This window comes from Excalfactoria chinensis, chromosome 7 (assembly GCF_039878825.1).
Source record: "Excalfactoria chinensis isolate bCotChi1 chromosome 7, bCotChi1.hap2, whole genome shotgun sequence".
NCBI lineage: Eukaryota > Metazoa > Chordata > Aves > Galliformes > Phasianidae > Excalfactoria > Excalfactoria chinensis.
Genome location: NC_092831.1, coordinates 17,769,521 through 17,790,497, shown reverse-complemented (window position 1 = coordinate 17,790,497; position 20,977 = coordinate 17,769,521). Strand labels below are relative to the sequence as shown.

Sequence of the window (20,977 nt, the reverse complement as noted above, 5' to 3'; positions counted from 1 at the left end):
ACAAACCTACTTGTTTCTTTGCTACACACTGGCTCTGCCGGTTTGCTATTAAATGCTGTAAGTTGATGGTGTTGTAAAGCCATTGAAATCTTTCTGCCAAATCAGAACATGCTCTTTGATGACTTTTGGTAATTTAGAATAATCCAAAGAACAATTGCAGATGAGTAACCTAGATTTAAAAAAACAAAACAAACAGTAACAGGTTTTAAAGGAGTAAATATCATTCCCTTTAAATAATGTGCTCAGGATATCACCAGTCAAGCCTGCAGATGTACAGGGTTCTTTGTCAGACTCTTTCTGCATACAGCTTTGTAGCCGGCAACTCAGGAAATCTGTTTTTAGCAAATGTTTTATTATTTAAATTCTTAATGGTGTGAGTTCAGTAAGTTTTTGTAAGTAGTATATACTCAGAAGGGTTATTATTCGCTGTTAATACTTTTCCTGCAGAGTATATTCTGTAGTGGCTGTTTTGATTGATAGAGGAGGGCCTTCGTGTTGGGAAAAGGCCCTGCAATTCTAGATTTTAGCACAGGAAGTACATTCATCTCTTCCCTAGCTCAGTATGGGGATCTTGGACATGAGGGATTCTTTGTTCAGGTGAGCTGTTAGGCGGTTTTGTCATGGTAGGTATTTCTGTTGCTGTGACTTTGACCTGATCTGTTGAACTTGGTTTTCCTCTAGTTAAGGAGTGTAGAAGAGAGGAGAAGGTACAGCAGTACCAATTTTCAAAATGTAGCCTCCTTACTGCTGCTGTGGGGTGACTGTTCCAAGGTAAAGGATCTCAAAATTCTCATAATACACTGTACATTTCTTCAGCTGCCTTCTTTTTCCCCTTTGCCCACTGAGCTAAACATTATTCAGAGGACTCAAGACCTTGTAGTGGTTGTTGCTCATAGCATTACTTGCTATGGTCGTGCTGCCTGTATGTGGTGCTCATGGAGTTCTGTTAGATGCTTGGTAAATGGATAGGTAGGTACAGTCTTGAATGTTCAGTGCTGTATCTTACCTTTACTAATTATTTTATACTTGACAACTGCTATCATTAAGATGGGGAGAAACACTGTGAATATAATAACAGTAATTTCAGGGGCAAAATGGGAAAAACCTGTTCTGAGAGGAATTACTGTAAGAAAAGTTAGAAAGAAAAAGTGTGGCTGAAAACTTACCAGTTAGAAGGACTCATGCCAAATTAAATGTTGAATCTTGTCTTCAGAATAGTGAACAGGACTGGAATGAGATGTGGCATGTGGTTGTTTCAGTAAATATTACAAAAAGATTCAGTATCTTTCAAACCCATCAGCACCATCAATTATTAGGCAGACTCCAGTCTTGAAAGATGTCACAGATGTACTCGTTTCTTCTCAGGTCTGGAATGTGATTTTTGAAGGTGCTCAATCAGTTGTTTTTCTTCTTTCAAGTATTTCTGCTGGCTGCATTTGTCCTTACCTTTTGTAGGTACTGTGCTGTACCTTGAGTAGATTCTGATTATTGAAAGTGCAGTAGATAGTTGCCTGTGTCACTGAAGAGAAGCACAGTTATGTCTATACAGTATGTAGGGAATATGTCACTTAGAAATAAGTGATTACTTCAGGAAGCCAGTGTGTTGCTCGTGAGCTTTTGGTCATTTCTGTAGTACTTCCAGGAGACAGAACCAGCGGGGCTTGTCAGAAATGAAGAGTCCTTGACTTGCCTTGGACGTGGTTGCATGCCCAGTTTAGCCCCACTGACTGAATAGACCCTTGGGGAGCTATTGTCCTCTCAAGTATAGGAATCATTCCCTGAGATTTGCATGAGCCGTTCGGAGTTTCCGTCCCCGTGGCACATACCCACGCACATGAATATGTTTTGTTGGTTTATGTCCAAAATGAATGCTTTGGTAGGCAACTTGTAAATCCATCTCTGCTTCAGCTGCCTACAGCCATCTGATGAGGCACATAATAGCCAAGAGATCTCTAGGATAAATTACCTAGTTGAGAATGACAAAATCTCAGATCGTTACCTGCCTAAGCTTTCTTGCTGAGTTGGAATTGGGTTAACTGGCTCGTTCATAATTCCTTGAGACACTAGTGGAGGTTCACTCAGGAGCATATTTCTCTCTAGTTCACTTTTTCTTTCTGAGTTGTTGGCCAGGCAGTTGAAATCTAAAACTGTCTATAGATGGAGTCTGACAATCATTAGAATATTTTTCAGCATTAAAAAATTGATTTCTGTTGTAGAATAATTTGCAGAAAATGACTTATCAATCCACCAGGCAGGCTCTTCTCTGTTTTGGATCACATTTCTGGACTGTTGAGTTGTTGGAAAAAGTGAAATGAACAATCTTCAGGCAGCATTAAAAAAAAAAAAAGAAAGAAAGAAATCTACAGTCATTTGAAAAAAAGACTGCGAGGAGCTCCCAAAAATAGACTGCATTTAATGGGGAGGAGAAAGACACCAAATATTTTCTCATTGCTTCAGCATGAGGAGAAATAGCATTGAACTTCAGAATGCAGGTAACCCAGCAGCCTGACCATCTCTTCCTCTTCAACTCGTTATTTTGTGGGAAATCAGTCAGAAGTTTCAGCAGGTTTTTTTTTCCTCCCCATCAGAAAAGCATGGTTTTCTTTACACTGTATTTTAGTAAGGATGCACCAGCGATCAGCAACTGTGATCTTTTGTAAAAGTTCTTTAGAAATGAATTTTTCAAATCACATTTGCCACGTTCCCAAAATTTGCCCATTGTTTTTTGTTATTTTTTTTCTTACCTGCAGGTTTTACATAGGCAGAGCAGATCTGTTTGCCAGCTAATTCTGCAGCATTTACCAAAGCAAAATATAATCCCTCCTTTCTTTACCACCCCTACCCCACCAGCAGCAGCAGCAGTTGTCTTTCACTTATGTGTGTTCTGTTGTCCATTCTTTTGGACATTATCCCAATTGTAAAATACCTGGGTAGTTCAAAAACTTTATAGCTCAGTGAAGGGCTAGGCTATAAAGGAAGGGGTCTGAAATTTGTTTCAAGTTTACTGTAAATGCATAAAGGAATGTGAAGGGGGAAGAAATAACAACAAATGTGTGAATTTGAATTTTAGTTGCATTTCCAAGCAGTGCCTCTTAAGAATACTATAAAAAACATATAAAAATAATTTACAGTCAGTGTTGTGGCTTTATCTTCTTGTATCAAAACAGGGAATTCAGTAGTATCTTCTGGTTGTTATTCTTTGGAGTCTGTATGGTAAAATTAGCAGATGGAATGGTGGTATGAAACAAATTGAGGTTGAGATAAGTTGAAGCTGTCTTTCAGAAGTCATGTTTTGCTTGTTAGCCTATTTAGGTTGTTCTTTTAAAAGCAGGGTCTTCCTCATTTCAAGAAGACCACTTTGTGGTATTAAAGGTCTCCACAGAATGTTAAGAAAAGCATTTTAAGTTCACCTAGATGCCTAGTGGTCAGGTGTGTTTGAGAAACAGAACTGCCAATATTGAGGCACTAACGAGTAAAACATACTGTTATCGTGCTTTTCCCTGTTGCGTCCCTTGATATTACCAGCTTAGGGACAGAGAAATGCTGTGTTTTCACTACTCATTTAAAATTACTCTTGATTAATGAAATGGGTTCTGTTTTTTCCTGACCTTGGGCTTAAGATACGTCTCTCATTAGGAATTTCCTATCACTTGCAATCTTTTCAAACAGCTGTTTTCCTTGAACATTAGGATGTATTTTTTCCCTTTCCTACTTCATGTACTGCTACCATTTGACTTCACCTATGGTCAAGGTTTTCAAGTCAGATGTAGTACTCTAGTTTTTCATGTCACCTGTATGGAGATTATAGTAGTAGTTACTGTAAAAGAAGCTAGTCCTCGCTATTGAAAAGCCAGGTTATACGTGGTCATGGGTAATCTGTTCTTGTTAAGTATTTTGAACTAGCTGCAAGCCTGGAGTCTTGGTAATGGTGTCTATAGATTTTTGAATATGTAGCTATTTGTATGTAATGTATATGTATATTGTTTAGGTATATATAGTTGGGGATTGTTTTGTTTTAAATCTCAGATTGAATTCTGCAGTTTGTCCTGTTAACTTCTGATTTAACTTGGGAGGGAGCATTTTGTCTCCTGCAGCCTCAGTGGTGATGCACTTCAGATCTCATCAAAGGGTGGACTGTGCTTTTGTTGGTATCTTGGAATTGAGTTCTTCCTTCCCAGATTACTGCTGGTTGGCTTAATGCCATCATGCTAACATTGCAACTTGTTTTCTTAGCATGTTTTCAAGGCTGTTTCTGGTACTGTTTTCTTTGATTTCCTCATAAATTGCTGCTGAAGAAAGGGTTAGCAATACAGGTCAGCTTTGTGGTTTTTTGGATTCATTCCTCAATTACACAACCCAAATCTTATCTTTTAATTGGTACAGGTATTTTTCTAATGTGAAAATGAAGAAATTTGCATTCATTCCATACAGTTTAATGCTTTTACTGTATTCTGATTTGCCTTGTTTTTTCACATGCTTAGACTTGTATTTTAAAGCCACGTTCCTTCACTGACTGCTTGTAATGAGTAGCTTTGTTCCCCATTGGTTTAATAGGGTACTGAGGCATAAAGCATAAGCTGTAATAAATAGGAAGTTTTATTATTAAGAAGAGAATTTGATCAATGTGACTGTTGACTTGCCTCTGTATCAAATACTTCATTATACTATCTCTGCTCTATAGTCTAGCACTGTTCAAGGTAGAGGTCACAGCACACTCGTGTCCCAAAAGGTCCTGTTCACAGGTGGCTAAGGCAGCAGCCAGCCTTTTGCTGCATGAGGCCCAGCTTACAAGTGTTGTTGCACTTCATTGTTTTCTGGTCACCAAAACAATTCAAGTGACTGTGGAGAATCCTGATACACACCTGTTTTGATAAGGTAGAAGTACAATATGACCGAAGATACTGAATGCCATGAGAAAAACCTTATAAGTTACTTCTCTGAGTTTATAACTGACTTTTGATATAACCCATTGCAAAATGAATTCTCAGAAGTTTGTGCTCCTGGTAAACAAGCATCCTTTGCAAGATAATATGCTGGGACTTCTGTGTTAGAGATTGTGTGCAGTCCTGAAAGATAAACACAGAACACTATTATCACCCCAAAAATAAAATGCAATAGAGCAGATATGTAGTGTTGGTTATTTTAATTTTTCATAGTGACTAACAGAGGCTTTATAGAATCTGTAGTGGTTACAAGAAAAGAAGAAAAGTTTTAGGGCTCATTGTGAGGATTGGGTAGCCTCAGGGATGTTTCTGTGGAAGGTAGTGGATGTTTGAATGGCAGCGGGTGGTAGCAAAGCCACTTCTTCATTTAGCATCATTAATATGCCTCAGTAAGGTACTTCTGTGATGCAATTGTTTGTCCTTTGAATTGGTTAATTGAATTTCTGAAGTAGGAATGAATGTAGCTCAACTAGTCTGTGAATGTATTTTTAAAACTATAGATGTAGTTTATCATGTGAAGAGCAGTTCAGTTTATAAAAATCTGGTGTTTATTAAAAAAAAAAATAAATAGTCTTTGTCCTGTACCCTTAACACTTTGAAGTTACCTTTAAAAGCAGGTAGCTTAGTGTAGCAATTGGACAGATCAGTATGATGGAAAAAGGTGTTTCACCAGAGGTGTAATGATGGAAGGATTGGCATGATAGAAAGGTGCTATAAGGGAAGGAAAACAGATTGCTTACCTGTATCAAAAGATTCTAGGTTCATAGGGAAAGCTCCAGCAAGGAGGGTTCTCTAACCGGAGTTCGTTCCTCAGTGGCAGTCAGCCCTTAAATGGGGTCCATAAGAGTTACACCAGGCTCTACCTCTTCTGGTTGTGCAGCTGAATTGCCTTCACCTGTGCTCCCAGGACTGACCCAGTCCTTTCCCCAGGTGCTCAATCAGTGCTTGATGCATGGATGGTGAAGTGTGTGCGTTCATTGTATGGTGCTCCATGGTTCTGGACACTTAAATACAAAAGAAAAGTGAAACTCTATCAGAGATAATGAAGAGAATATAGTGCATTCATTAGCATGTGTAGACTCTAAAAGCTGAACAGGAAAAGTGAAAAGTCATACTTCATCTGTGCGGTGAAATACCCATCTGCCTGCTCAGTTACCCTCCTGAATGGCAGAATAACCCAGGAGTGCTGATCTCTTCAGTGCAGTAGTGTTTAGGCACATAATAAATAAACCAGTACCAAAACCTGCAGTAGCAATTCTGCCCTGTGCCATTTCCAGTGAGCCTTAGCTATCCATGGGGATTCTTGCTTCCCCATGTTTCCTAAAATAAGCAATACCAGGTATTGTAGTATCTGTTTCTGCAATGTGCATGTGCTTTGTTAGAGTTATATCAGTAATTTTAGGTAAGCTCTGAATTGTTATGGGCAGTGGCTAGCAGGTAGGCTAGTAAATCAGAATATTGCTAGTCTTGCTTCAGTAAGTGGGCTGCTTTGGTATACTAAAATTGGTCGTTTCAGAATGGCCAATACTTGAACACTTCAACTGTTCTGAAGCGAGACAATGACCATTTGAACTTGATTACGCTCTTACTAAAGAATATTTTCCCATTGAGGTATAGATTATGTAAGTAATAGCAGGAATATTTTTTACATATCTGCTTAAAAAAAGGCCTAATTGCACAATGTGTAAGTTTGAGGAGTATTTTTGTATGAACGAGCAAGTGTGCCCTTTGTTTCTGAAACCAGTGGGATCAGTACACAAGATCTCGGGATGCAAGAGTTTAAAGTGTATTCCTGAGTGTTTGGCACTGTGTATGCACATAATAAGGCAGTCTTTTCCCCTGAGAGTTTAGTCTAAAACACATGGAAATTAGAAGAACTTCTGCTGGTGCAGTTCAGGAGCAGCGTTATGACTGCTGATGATAAGCCAGCTGCAATTTCAAACCAGTTCTGCATTCTTGCATCACTGGAAAAGGCCGCTAGCTCCCTATGGGGCTTCTCGTTTGGTGAACCAGAACCTGGTGTGCTGTGCCAGCCACTCAAGCCTTAGTTGACAAAGGAAGGTTCTACCAGCACGTTTCCCAGATGTCTCCTTTCTGGCTGTTCTTTGCCTGATGTGAAGGAGTGCTGGTGCCCTGATCCCTGCTGCTGGCCTTGCCACTGGAGCAAGGCAGACTCTGCTGCTAAGACCCTTGAATTAACAAAGTGACTGAGCCAGGGCTTTCCCTGGCAGGAGGCTGAGCCTCGTGGCTTGGGATGTCCAGCGTGTACAGGATGGAAGGGTCTATGTGGTTTTTGAATGTTAAAGTTTGCTGAGATAGCCAGAAGTTGTAAAAATGTGCCTCTTCTGTTAACAGTGAGTAGAGCTGTGCTGATGCCTTGCTTGTCAGGATACTTGGCAAAAGGTACTTGGTGAAAATCCATAGGAGCACTCAAATGTTGCAAACTGTAGTTTTCTTGAAAAGAAATTTTCAACTTTATTTATTATTATTATTTTTTAAATAATATCATCTGAATATGCATCAGTGTTACTTCCTGTCCTTTCGGAACTACTTTTCTCACAGTGTATGTTGTCCTGTGTGACTGAAAAGTGCAAGGTTGCTAAGCTGTATCTTAGCTGAAAAAATAAAGCTTTATCATTTTGCACAGTGCTTGAGGAATATATCTTTTAAATAGTGCATAAGGACTTTGGCATTAAGTAAGATAAAGCAACTGAACTGTTTCCAATTTGAAGATAAACTAAATGTTCAAGTAGTTGGAAAGATAAAAACAAAGAACATAGTTTGTTTAAATACAGAAGGGTATTTGTCTAGATGATCTTTCTTAAGTGATCTAGACACAAATTAGAAGGCTACGCATCAGACTGCAGCCTACTTGCGTAGCTGAGCTGCTGAGCTCATCTGGGTGCATCAGAAACTCCTTTTGTTCATCCATTCCCCTCCACCTTCTTTCCTCTGCTGATGCTGGGGTGCTGCTTTAGCCCCTTCTCACAGCATCTGTAGGAGGCACCACCTGCGCAAAGGGCTGCTACTTCAGGCTCCTTGTGTACATAGCCATCCTACTTGATTCCTCGCTGTCCAAGTAACACTGCATTCCCTTTTACATGATGGTTACTACGGTCCATGTCCTCATTTTCATTTTTCTTGCGATTTTTACTTGTCTTGCACATCAATATGTTTATATCCTAAATAATTGAAATAATACTGAGAACAGGACCATTGCTGAATTGAAGGTTTCATGCTGAAGAGTATTTTGCTCCCATTGCTTGTTTTTTTCATCTATTAATAATCAGCTGGTTGGCGTATCACACACTATAGGCTCCATGACTCTTACACGCCTCTAATAGATTTTAGTTTCCACCTCAATTGACAGGAGTATTCTGATACAGGGAAGTTTCCTCAAATTTCTAGAATTAGTGTTAATTTGTTATTAAATAACAGATGGTGAAATGTTGACAGTTTGGGAGTGCAGACCTTTTTTGTTTGTTTTTGTATAGGTCAGTGGCATATTTGGTTTACTTGTAAAATATTCTACTGTAAGCGAGCTTTTTAGAGATTGTAACAAATTTATTTGTTTGTTTAGGAGCAATGGATGAGCTTCATAGCCTGGACCCAAGAAGACAAGAATTGTTAGAGGCAAGATTTACAGGAGTAGTAAGTGGCAGCACTGGGAGTACTGGAAGTTGCAGTGTTGGAGCTAAAGTAAGTACTAAGAACAGATAGTTTGTTTTATCTATATTAGCAAAACTTAATTACTTCAACTTTTTGAGACACATCAATTTTATGTACGTATGTTGTGTATGTTGTTGTATTTGTGCAGTCTGTCCTTTAGGGTCAAAACCAAGATGCAACACTTCAGGGAAAACCTTATGAACACTGAATATCATGGCTTAATTACCTTCTAGGTATTGTATTAACCAAAGGATAATATACATCTTCAAAATAAATTTGCTTTTATTACAAATCCCAGCAAATTTACTTTGATTTCCAAGGCTGATTTCTGCAGTACTGTTGCCTAGATGATACTTCATTTTGGTTTTGAGTTTTTGGATGTACTTAACCAAGTATTGCACTTACAATTTAGTTATTCTTAACATCTTTACTGATTTTTAAGCTAATTTCACCCGTTGTTAAAATATTTGGATATTCTGATTCCAAAGTGTATGTAATGCTCTAATATTTTAAAATTTCTGTGCAAGCTTTATTAGCAATTTCCACTTAGTACTTGATGTTTTTATTAACATTCTGTATTACACAGCAAGATACTACCTGATAGCAGAGGTTGATGAAAGAAATCAGATTGAATTGATGCAGTGTGACTGATGCACTGCTGTTTTCTCTTCTTATTTAATTGTATTCAAAGTGTGCCTACAAAAGATGTATATTTACCCTTGTGATTAAAAGTACATTGAGGGAAAAGTCAGTAATTCTGGTTCATTTTTGTTATTTTCGTCCTTTGGATCCTTTAGTATTACTTACTAAATTACTTCCCCTAATTTATTAACTCATTATAATTGCTCAAGTAATTACTTAAAATTCAGATGACTTTTTGTCCTTTTTAATGACTCCCTTCTTTTGAGTTCATTTAATTTCTAGTATATTTATAGACTCTTCCATTATGTTTTGATACAGCTTTGTTGGTCCCTTGTATTGCCAGTCTTTCTTCCTCAGAATCTGTCTACCACTGTGTTTAACATTTTATTTGAAATTAATTATCAAGTTTATTGGGGTTCTCATTCTTTAAACTTAACTCTCTGTTAGTTGCTTCTCATCAATCCAATAAATCTCTCCCAGACTTTTTTTGTTGCTTGTTATTAATTTCATTTCATTTTTACCCAAATTACATTCCACTTTCTGAGATTGTTCATCCAAATTAGCCAGGAAAATAAAAAATAAAAATAAAAAACCCAACAAAATGAAAAAAGCCAGCTAATTCCCTTTTTTTCTCTACTATATGAAACACAAATTTCTTGTCTTTGGTACAGTCCTCGAACTATTTGAAAAGATAGTTGAATCACGTCCAGCTGTTTTGCAAATGGATAGCTAGCTAAAGTTTTTTAATTCTTCTAAATGCTTTGATAGTTGCTTGCAGAAGATAGTACTATCATTGTAGTCTTTCGATGGATACAAATCCTTACCTACTGGATTTTGTTCTTCTTAACTTTGGCTAGAAATGCTCTACAAATGATCTGCAACGTACCTTGCAATATATGTTCTTTTTCTGCTTACAGGAATATGGAGGAGAATACCAGTATCAACTGCAGTTTATCCCACCATTATTGAATTGGCAATTCTGTCAGTTTTGCTTGTATTTCTTTTATACGTTGAACTCATTTCTGACCAGTCGATGTATCTGGGCTGTTTAGAAATTTTATTTTATTTTCATTATGGTCTGTAGTCTTGTTGATAGACATTATGAGAAGCTTATCTGATTTTTATTTAAAAAAGTGATACAAGCTTTTTGATCTGACATGCAGAGATAACTGGGAGAAGGAGATGTACTTTGAAGGCAAAAATGAGAACACCTCCTCTTAGCATACATATGTGATTCTGCACATCAAATTCTCATTTTCATAACCTAGCAGGACAGTGCAGAGGCTGCAGCAGATAGGTGCATGCAGGTTATTTTTGGAAAACACGCTAGAAGTTTATTCATCTAGTAACTAAATTGAGATGGAGTCTTGTTTATTGAGATTATTATTTGGAAGGGCTATCTGCTGAACTGTTCTTCAGCTGTGGAGGTAAATTCCAGCATCTTCAAGCTTTCTCAATAAGCAGTAGTCAGTACATGACTGTACATTACTGAGATTATTGTCCTGACTCCAATGATCACCTATTGATGAATCACAAGGCATATCTAGACATTTGTAAACTAGGGACTATTCTGGGGGCAAACACGCATGGAAGTTTTGTGGGTTTAATTGCATTACTTTAGAAATCTTAATTCAGTTGTAATCTAGTTATTCCAGATGTCACAGGTCTGTATTGTAAGCTCATGCGGTGCTGGAATTAAATGTTATGAAGCAAGTATTTGCCTTAAGTAGTTGCTTTACTTCAGAGTATTTGTTCTGCCTTCCTGTATTTGCCTTAAGTAGTTAAGTAGTTGCTTTATTTCGGAGTGTTTGTTCTGCCTTCCTATTGGTGAATAATCCAGCAGTATAACCATTCTCTTTTAATTAAAAAAAAACAAAACAAAACACAAAAAACCTCCTGTTAGCATTTCTTGTGTGAATGGAGCAGACTCTTTCAATAAAATGTTCTTGTTGCCATTCTCTGTTCAAGAGATCTCTGAAAAAATCAGCTGTAGAACATTTCTATAGAAATATTGTAATTTGAAACTAATTTTTTTTCCCCCTCTCCAGTACTCTAAATCTGTTGTACCGGAGGATGTGATTTGTTGTAAGAATATACATTAATGTTGTCAATAAGTTGTTCTTCTGTTGAATGAATTTTAAAAATAGCTGCAATAGCCTGGTGCCTGACTTAGAGAAAATTAGAGCCTCTTTCCTTTTGAAAATGGTTCAGTCTCTAACACTTTGAGCAACATTGGATGTATAAGCCCATTCTGTGGAATCACTTTATAGGGTTCTTCCTTGGATGTTTTGTTATCCCCAAATAAGATTTTGAATGTTCCAAAGTTTTACTTGTCTCAAAAGAAATTAAAATACAGAGTCGGCTGCACTACATCAAAACATATAACCATCAAATGTCTTATCCCCACTGCAAATCACAGGGACTCTGTAGTTCATCCGTTTTTCCATTCGGGCATAAAATTTGATTGCTGTTACTAGTTACCACTGTGATAGTAATGCCCTGATATCTCTATGCAATACTTAACAACAATGAAGTTCTTACTTAACAAGTCTGTTTGTAATACATAACTTTTGTATTTGTCTTGCTAGGCCTCAACAAATAATGAAAGTTCGAACCACAGTTTTGGAAGCTTGGGATCTTTAAGTGATAAAGAATCAGAGGTAAGTATGCTAGGCAGATTATGGAAAGCAGCAACATCACTTGATGTTGTGAGAAAAACTGCTGTATTATAAACAGATACCGAAAGAAGTTGTTTATTTGGTATGTAATTTTTTGTTTTATAGTTCATTTTTGTTTTCACAGTGTACCTCAGCAAATACAGCTATAAGCATTGTAGTATTTTCTTTTTCCTCTGCTGTATGCATCAAGAAAAGGGCAGCATAATTGAATAATAGTTTGAAGAGATACTTTACAAAGAAAACTTGGATCTTCAAAATAACCAAGCATTGCAAGCAATAAATTTTAACTGGCAATTTGAACTTAATATCCAGACCTGTGTTTCAGCTTCTTTTTAAGTTTATATGTCATTACTATTTTATGAAATGCGTTATTGCTGCAGTATGTAATTTGAGTATCTATTAGCTGCTTGTAGTTAAGCTAAATTGGCTACCTCAGAGTGTGAATAGCTGCTTCTGATAGGCTTTCAGTATTTTGGCTGTCCTCCACCATCCCTTGTTAAAGTGGATTACTCCTCCTTGTTTTGGTTACAAATATATTCTTTTAATTACAACTAGTATTTTCTATTCTCTGTGGATAATGAATTATTTAAAGGAGAAAAGCTTTGTCTGTGGCTTGATTTGTCCGGTTTGATTAGCTACTTAAATGTTTTGCTCTGCTTGCTTGTAGCTGTTCAGTTGCTTCAGTTCCCATTAATACAAAACCCTCATTATAAATGTAATTTCAGAAGTAACTAAAGGTTTGATCTAATTGGAATTTATAATGCACTGCAGAGGAAAACAGCATTGCTGTATTTGTTTGCTGTAGCTGTAAAGCTTTGGAGGGGATAGGATTTAGAGAAAAGCACTTATGCAAAACTATCAACTCATTCATTGTGCAAATGAAAAACATTAACAGCTAAAAAAGCGTACTGGAGGTTTAAGTGTTGAGACAAAACAAAACACATTTTATTACTTTTTTTTTTTCCCCTACAAAAATTACTTCCTAAATTCTAGTATTAACAGTTCTACAGTAATGGTAGAAATTGTTTAACTACACGTAAAGTATATAGAAATATTTATCCAAGTATCATTAAAAGGAGATTAATTGGTTGAGAGTTGGTACATACAGATGTTTATTTCATTGAAGAGCATGTTAAAATCCAAGAATTAAAACTATGAATATGAGGAGAAAGCTCAGAGGATCCTCATTAAAATTGGAAGAGTAAACTAGGATCAAGGCTGTGATGTACAGAGCTCTGCTGATACACCAGGCTGTAGGTGACTTTAACATAGCTTTAAAAGCTAACTTTGGATAACTTCAGAACTGTTTCATCTTGCTTATGAAATGACAGGATTTTAATCTAAATCTTGGCTATAGGTAAAATCTTCTGAAGTGTCTCAAAGTAGCTTCAGTCTTTACTAGGAGGGTACTCCTCAGCCCCATTAGTCTTCAGCTTATTTAAATTACTATGGTTCCATTCATTAGAAAGGATTTTGGAGAACATTTGCTAGCAACTAAATACTGTACACAGCCATGTGAGAAAAGGTGAGTGTGACCCTGTTGGGTAACATCATTAGTGTTTTCAGCTTGGAAAGTTAAATCAGATACTGGAAGAAATCAGAACAGTTTGATGAAATAATGGTTTTTTTTTGATTATTTGAGTTTTAGTTTTAAAAGTATAAATGTCTTTAAATGTCCTTGAATGGAATGCATGAGTCACTGGAGTTGGAAACTAATTTTCTTGTGGCAGTGTGTAGTAAGCTCAATCAAAAGTCAGATTATCTTGTTAATGATAAAAGAGAGTTGTAAAATACCCACAGCTATAACCTGAAGATTTCTTGAGTGAAATACAGCCTGGGTCAAATAAATTTGGATGTTCATAAACATTTAAGAACTATGTCTTAATTCCTTCAGTATCTACTCTGGTTCATATTTGTTTGATTGACCAAGAGTATTATCTACTTCAACAAAGATCTGAAATAACAGCATTCCTGTTGATTTGTGAGGTTATATTTTATGAATGAAAATTACAGCTTATTCCATAATACTGTTGCTATGAGAGAAGTAAATAGAGCTGTTGTTGGATTACGTTCTTTCTGTTCTTCATAGACTCCAGAGAAGAAACAGTCAGAACCTTCCAGAGGAAGAAAAAGAAAAGCAGACACTCAGAGTGAAAGCAGCCAAGGTAAATTGTAAATGAATTATATGGTTATTACATACATTTGATTAAATGATGATGTACAAATTTTGTGAATGCTAGGCTTAAAAATTCTTTTAATGCTACCTCAAATTTATCCATCGGTCAGAGGGACAGGCAAGTAAAGCCTGGGCTGTGTTGGTACTTGACCATAAGAGTTGTGCATCGCTCTCTGCATAAGTCGCAGCAGCAGTGGCATTCTGTGCAGCACTTTTGTGGTTTGTATTTATTTTCAGCAGGTAAGGGGAAAAGTGGCTTTAATATTATATTCTTAATATATATACTGGTTATAATATACGATTGCTTGTTTTACAGTTATACTTAAAAATAACTGAATTTCATACTTTCTTACTATGGATACAGTGTAGTGCTCTGGAGCTGTGGGAGACTTGGGATGAGACAGACTTTCAGTGTTTACAAATGTTTACAAAGCCTGTTTTTTCATGTTTCTCTCTTTAATGTGACTTTTTGAGAGAGCAGAAATTTCAAGGCAAAAATTCATGAAAAGGGAGGATAAACTGGTTTTGGTGACATCTTCTTTAGATTCTTTTTGTTTCTAAATGCCACTTCAGATGCTGTCAGTGGGCTCCATATCCAGAAGTCTTTGTGATATAATAAAATATTGAAGTTTTATATGGTTTTACTAGAGTGGGCTTCTTTGTGTTACTTCAGAGACCTGGCTTGTTCAGAGAGCTTGAATGAAGTTTCCTATTTCCATTGGTCTGGTAGCTTGTCCTTTCTACTACAAGAAGGAGTTGCAGTTAGAGAAAATACAGATAATTAAGAACTTTTTGGCTTACCCAGTATGATTATAATGTCTAATAATTAATGTTTTACTGTCAGTAGCAGTAAAACTGAATAGTCTGCACTACAACATTCTTAAAGAACAGGTGTAGAAAACTACAGCATATTGCAGTTGTACATTTGAAGCACAGCAAATACTGCTCTTGAAAAATGAGGAACAAGGGATCCAGCTGTTGTATACAACATATCTAGCATTTTATCTACCATAGCATGCAGAATCATCCAGAAAGGTTGGGCCAAAATATTTTTAGGACATGGAGCTAATTAATTAGAATGTGGGATCAAATCAGTGCAAATCTACTTCTAACTGACTGTGCCAAAATAAGTTGATGTAGTCAGTCCAACAGTGCAGAGTCACGTAACGGGACATAGAATAGAATTTCTATTTAAAAGAAAAACCTTTCTAGTTTACCTGGATAAAAGCTGTTTTAATTTGATAAAGTGAGATTGTGGGAATCAAGCACAAAGAAGGCAAGTCTAACAGAATCACACGGTATGTAAAGACCTGGCTGGAGGGCAGCAGTAGTGATGTACACAAATGGGGTAGGTAGTGGAGGAATTAGCTGTGTGCTCTTCTGTGTCTTTCAGTTATCTAAATATTTCTTTTCAAAGTCTTTGGCACACAAGGGACTGTTATATGTCTTTTTTCTTCATGGTGATTGTTGGTGTCAAAATACTATGCAGCAACTCCAATATAGAGATATGCTTAACTAGAAAGAGTTCTTGAGAGTTGAAGCAATAGGAAAGCTTGATGCAGGCTTCGCTGAAAAGAGCAAAGAGACTTGTGGTTATAATATCCTAACTTAGTACAAAAAATTATTCCTTTGAAGAGGTTATGATGTTTTGAGCAGTGGTCCTCTTTCAAGGTGTCTCCTGAAAGGTAGTTTGTCTTAAAGCTGAATAGAATATCTATGCCACTGGATAAGGCATTGGTGAGATTTTTGGAATGCAGCATATGGATTGGGTCACTCATGTCAAAGAAGGGTGAATTCAAGTTGGTGCTCCTGTCTTGTTACTGGTTAAGATAAAAGAAATTCTGTTATCTTGTTCTACTCTATTTATCTCCCCTAGTGGATGCTGCGACTTGAAATCTGATTATTACTCACACTGGAAGGAATGGGAGTACACATTATCTTCCACACCCACTATATTAACTGGTATTTAGAGAAGTCCTTGGGCTGAACATCTGGGCAAAATAACTCACCTGGAATGTATAATATTCATAGGTTAATTTGGTATTTCAGATGTGAGTGAACTTGGATATAATGCTAAAAAAAGGGAGACACTGCTAAAGGTTTCATCTATAGGATGAAGGACGAACTTCCTGTTATCTAGAAGAGGTCTTTCTTACTGTTAAGCCTGTACTAAATCTGATTTAAAAGTATGGGTTGATTCCTGAGTTCTGAATGAAAGGAACAAGCAGATTTCTTTGTTGTAACCAATTCCTTCAAGTATCTAACACTGGGAGATGGTATATTATCATATCAAAGAAAACCAACTAACAAGTGTTAAGATTTTGCAATAATTATTGTAAAAATGTAAGACATCTAAAAGTGGTCTATTTTATCTGTTATATCTATTATAATGTATTTGTTTCAGGAAAGAGTATCGGGGGACGTGGCCACAAGATTAGTGACTATTTTGAGGTAAGGTTTTTGACTTCAAATTTACTTCTTTTTTGGCAAGCAGCTTTATGTGGTATTTTTGTCAATTGTCAAATTCTGCAGTGACAACATAGCCGTGCTTTGTTCTCAGAAGGCTACTCTTCTTCCAGTTATATATGAAAATACTAATTATAATAAAGTATAGCTTTTCTTCATATGATATACTTTTTTCTTTTTTTTCCTTTTTTTTTTTTTAATTGTAAATTTAAGTGTTAAACCTCTAAGCGGGGATGCAGTTTCTTGGTGCATCCTGAGCTAAAAGACAGAAAACAGTTTCTTCTGCACTTTTCTTTAGGTGACCCAAGGCTTCAGTAATCCAAGTAATGCAATCTAGATTACGTATTCATTGTACAGATGAGCTGTGTCATTCGGTGTTTGTATAATATATTTTAATTAAAGAGGTCATATCTTTTCTTCAGTACCAAGGTGGAAACGGCTCTAGTCCAGTTCGAGGTGTACCTCCTGCAATCCGATCTCCTCAGAATTCACATTCCGCCCCTTCTTCTGTAAGTTTGTGAACTTCATGACTGCTAGAGATAGTTTCCTTCTCTGAAAGTAGCATGGCTTAAGAATATCTGTATACAGGGAATGTTTTTTCAAAGGAAGGAATGGTAGGAAGGAATTCATTTTTAAACAGCATGGGGAAAAAAAGGATCAACCTGAATGTTAAAACTAAAGTTTTCTAGAAGTAAATTCGTAACATTATTGTATTGGGATTTTTTATAAAATGATTTTTGAACACAAAGTAATGTGAAATGATCTATAAATGTTAAAATGTTCTTTTGGTGTTTATTCCTAAGCTTTGCACAAAGTAAGTAGGTATTTTATTACTTTCAAGGAAGACGAACCTGTGACATAGGACTTGAAAGCTAAGTTTTTGATAAATCATAAGGTTTTAAATAATAACTTGCCTGTTATTGTTTTTGTTAGTCACAAATTCATTTTTTTCCCTCTCGTGCTCACTTTTGTGTTAGGTATACACATGTGATTCTTAATAGCTACACAGATTCCGACAATTGCAGATATGACTTTCAACCATATTGCTAACTGTATGGAGGGTTATAAATGTTGTGGAAGTTGGCTTGAATATACTGTCTCATAGAATTGTTAAGGTTGGAAATGACCTCTGAGCCCAACCATCCCAAAATTCAACCATCAGTGTATCAACCCTATGCCCATTAAAGCACCATGATGTCTACTAAACCATCATCCTTTGGATGACGCCCAGTCTGGAGAAGCCTGGCCCCATTATGGGGTACCAGCACTCCTCTGTCCCAGGTTAACCCAGCTGAGCCCTCTTCATTTGCTACTTGGGTTTTTCTTAGTAGAAAATCAAGCCTTTCACAAGTCAGCACTAAAGCCAAGCCCTTTCTGGCCCTCACGCAAGGGCTTAAATGAAATTTATGGACTGCAATGCCTAACACACAAATTAGTGTTTCTGGGAAGTTTCAGTAACAGAATTTGTGTTCTGATCAGCACTAGCTTCCCCTTTCAAGTTATCCCAAGGGAAATAAACTCTCCAAAAATAACTCACATTATTTTTGGAGTTACAAAATCTTAGAATCAGAAAAATAAGTCTTTATAAGACAGGCATTGCCTTGTGTCAGTCTTGTATTGTCTTAAATCTTTCCATCTGTTTCCCAGGAGTGACAGTCCTAGTTTTCTCAGAGAATATATTGCATCCTTTATAGAGTACAGGTGATGTGTAACAGCATAGCAATAATTCTCAATGCAGTGTACCATATAGTACCTCGTGTAATAAAGACACCATGTTTCTATGTTCTCTATCATTTTCCCACCAAGAATGTAAACAAAGTTTTGTTCATAATTGAATATTACAGTTACATCTAAAATCCTTTGTTTTCATGCATTCCAGGTTCGGCAGAATAGTCCTTCTCCTACTTCATTAGCTTTTGGGGACCACCCTACCACGCAACCAAAGCAGTTATCTTTTAAAATTACTCAGGTAAGCGCTTTTCACAATATAAATTCAAACGATAGGAAGACTGGTAGGTATGTTATTTCTTGGCTTTTCAGCTATTAAACTCTCACAGGATTTCAGAAGCTTTGCTTTATAGTCTTCAAAAGAATTTTTGTTTTTAAGTTCAGCAGCTCGTAATTGCAGCCTCTTGAATTAGTTTTGTATTTTGCACTCTGCTTCCAATTTTGTGCTTTGTGAGCAGTTAGACAATGTGCTTGGTATGTTTCTACAAAAGATTTTAACTGTTGTATGAACTTAGAATGAGAGACTTCTCTTTTGGGTAATACTTGAGATGGCAGCTGCTGTTGTCATATAACTGCATAAACAAAACAGAGGAAGAAAGTGAGATGATAGTCAAAATGCAGTATAGTTCCTGTCATGACATTAAAAGCCAATAGCACACATTTCATCATCTTTGCCATTTCTAATGCATTTTGTTCTGATTTTCACAAGTTAGTTAAAACAAGACTGCCGTGGCTGTTGGCAGGATACACAGGATTTAAAGTAATTATGTAGGTCACTGAGAAAGTAATGCTTCCTGTTTATTTCCATGGAAAATACAACAGATACAAAGAGAACAATAACACTAGTTGGTAGAGTGAATTCTCAGCTACCAAACACTGTCAACATAGTCAGCACCATTGGCTCTGCATTTTTGTCAACCATGAACAAGAGCCTGTATGTCAACCTCATCAAAATCTGCCTGGCAGTCTAGGACATGGCTTGTCTTTCCCATCACTGTCACAGCTAATGCTAGTGGTACCAGCCACTGTTTCACTGTGCTCGCATCCACTGTTTGGTCTCCATAAATGTTCAGGAAGTGTCAGTGAATGTCAACAGGTATGATTTTATTTTTATTTTTTTTCTGCACATTGAAATTCAGTGACACATTTTTACTTCATACGCAGTTCCATGTCTGATGCCATTTTTGCCTGAGTGCCCTTCTGCTGCATTCTGTCATGTGGCAACAAAATGTAACAGACTATTGTTGGGAAGGTTCAACTTCCACTCCATACCACCAACATCTACCTCTGATGTCATGGGCCAACATAATAAAATAGGAGGCACTACTTTTGGAGCAGACTTGCCATCCATGTTCTTGCCCTGCTTTATATGCCTATTTGTGAACAAGAACTTTTCAGTGAGTGATGAAGTCTTCTCACACTGTTAGTGGTTTGTTCCAGCTGTTTCCAGCTCTTCCTAGTGAAGGGAAAAAGCAGTTTTGAATATGAATCTTCCAAATCTCTATCAAAATACATGAAAGTAATGACAGAAATAATGCTGTTATTGTTAAAGTATTAAATACTTTAAAATGTTCTTTTCAGACTGATCTCACAATGCTGAAATTAGCTGCACTAGAAAGTAATAAAAATCAAGACTTGGAAAAGAAAGAAGGTCGTATAGATGACTTACTCAGGGTAAGTATTAGATCTGTGATAAAACTATTCAGAAAAACAGGCAATGGATTCTCAGCAAATATTTTAAATGCTTGAATCATCAGTGTTGTTCAGTGTTACCCTGGAATTACGTAAGTGAAAAGTTGGAAAGCGTTCTTAATTTTTTTTTTTCCTGGGGCAAACTGAGTCAAACAATTAAAAAAGCGTAAGGCTTTTTTTTTTTCTTCTCCATGTTATTACTTGTTAATAACTAAATATGTATTCCTATACTTTCTGTGTTTCAAAAAATGTTGGTGTTGTTTTTCAAACAGTTGGTTAATTCCTTATGTCCTTAATGTAACTTCACACTACAGATTTTTGTTTTGTTTTAATTGTGAATAAGAGTCATCAGTGGGACTGCTGCAGTTTCAGAATGAAGGTGATTGTAGCAAACTGTCATGGGCAAGAACTACTTTTAATAAGAACCTACCCCATGCTATACAGTTGTTGGTTTTTTTAGTACTTATTTTCGGATAATGGAGTCTTAGTGCCTGTATCCCTGAATGCAGTATTGGAGAGGTGATATTTTGGAATCTGAAGTAAACTTCACGCTGCAGAAACAAAAAGCACTGTGCGTCAGCTGTGTGAAAAATGCGTGTGTTGAAGGTCGATGCCTTCATTTTCAGTGGCATCTGATTTAAAAAAAACAACACAAAAAAGTGTTTCAATATTTCTTTCAATACTTTTTGTGTTTATTAGGCTAACTGTGATCTTAGAAGACAAATAGATGAACAACAAAAGCTACTTGAAAAATATAAGGAAAGGTTAAACAAATGTATTTCAATGAGCAAGAAGCTTCTAATTGAAAAGGTAAGTTTCCTTTTAAAATATTTGTGATAAAAACTCTTCAGTCATTTTTTTTTTCCCTGTTCTGAGTAATTCAGATATAACACAGCATAAAATATAAGGATTTAGGATGTTACCAGTTCTGTGGGTAAAATTTAAGTTTCTAAGTGGATGAAAAGAAAATCTGCACTTAATGC

The 20,977-nt window shown here is 36.5% G+C and overlaps 1 protein-coding gene across 3 annotated transcripts in view; it reads left to right on the top strand.

The window, feature by feature from the left end:
* The window catches only part of TLK1 (tousled like kinase 1), an 83,620-nt gene that overhangs the window by 39,486 nt on the left and 23,157 nt on the right, over positions 1-20,977 (top strand). For all 3 annotated transcript variants that reach the window (XM_072342094.1, XM_072342092.1, XM_072342093.1), the window contains 8 exons: positions 8,524-8,642; positions 11,843-11,914; positions 14,022-14,097; positions 16,513-16,559; positions 16,997-17,083; positions 18,454-18,543; positions 19,884-19,976; positions 20,694-20,804. In XM_072342094.1, coding sequence (XP_072198195.1) covers positions 8,529-8,642; positions 11,843-11,914; positions 14,022-14,097; positions 16,513-16,559; positions 16,997-17,083; positions 18,454-18,543; positions 19,884-19,976; positions 20,694-20,804 — 690 coding nt within the window. In that variant the 5' untranslated portion in view covers positions 8,524-8,528. The remainder of the gene's footprint in view (positions 1-8,523; positions 8,643-11,842; positions 11,915-14,021; positions 14,098-16,512; positions 16,560-16,996; positions 17,084-18,453; positions 18,544-19,883; positions 19,977-20,693; positions 20,805-20,977) is intronic.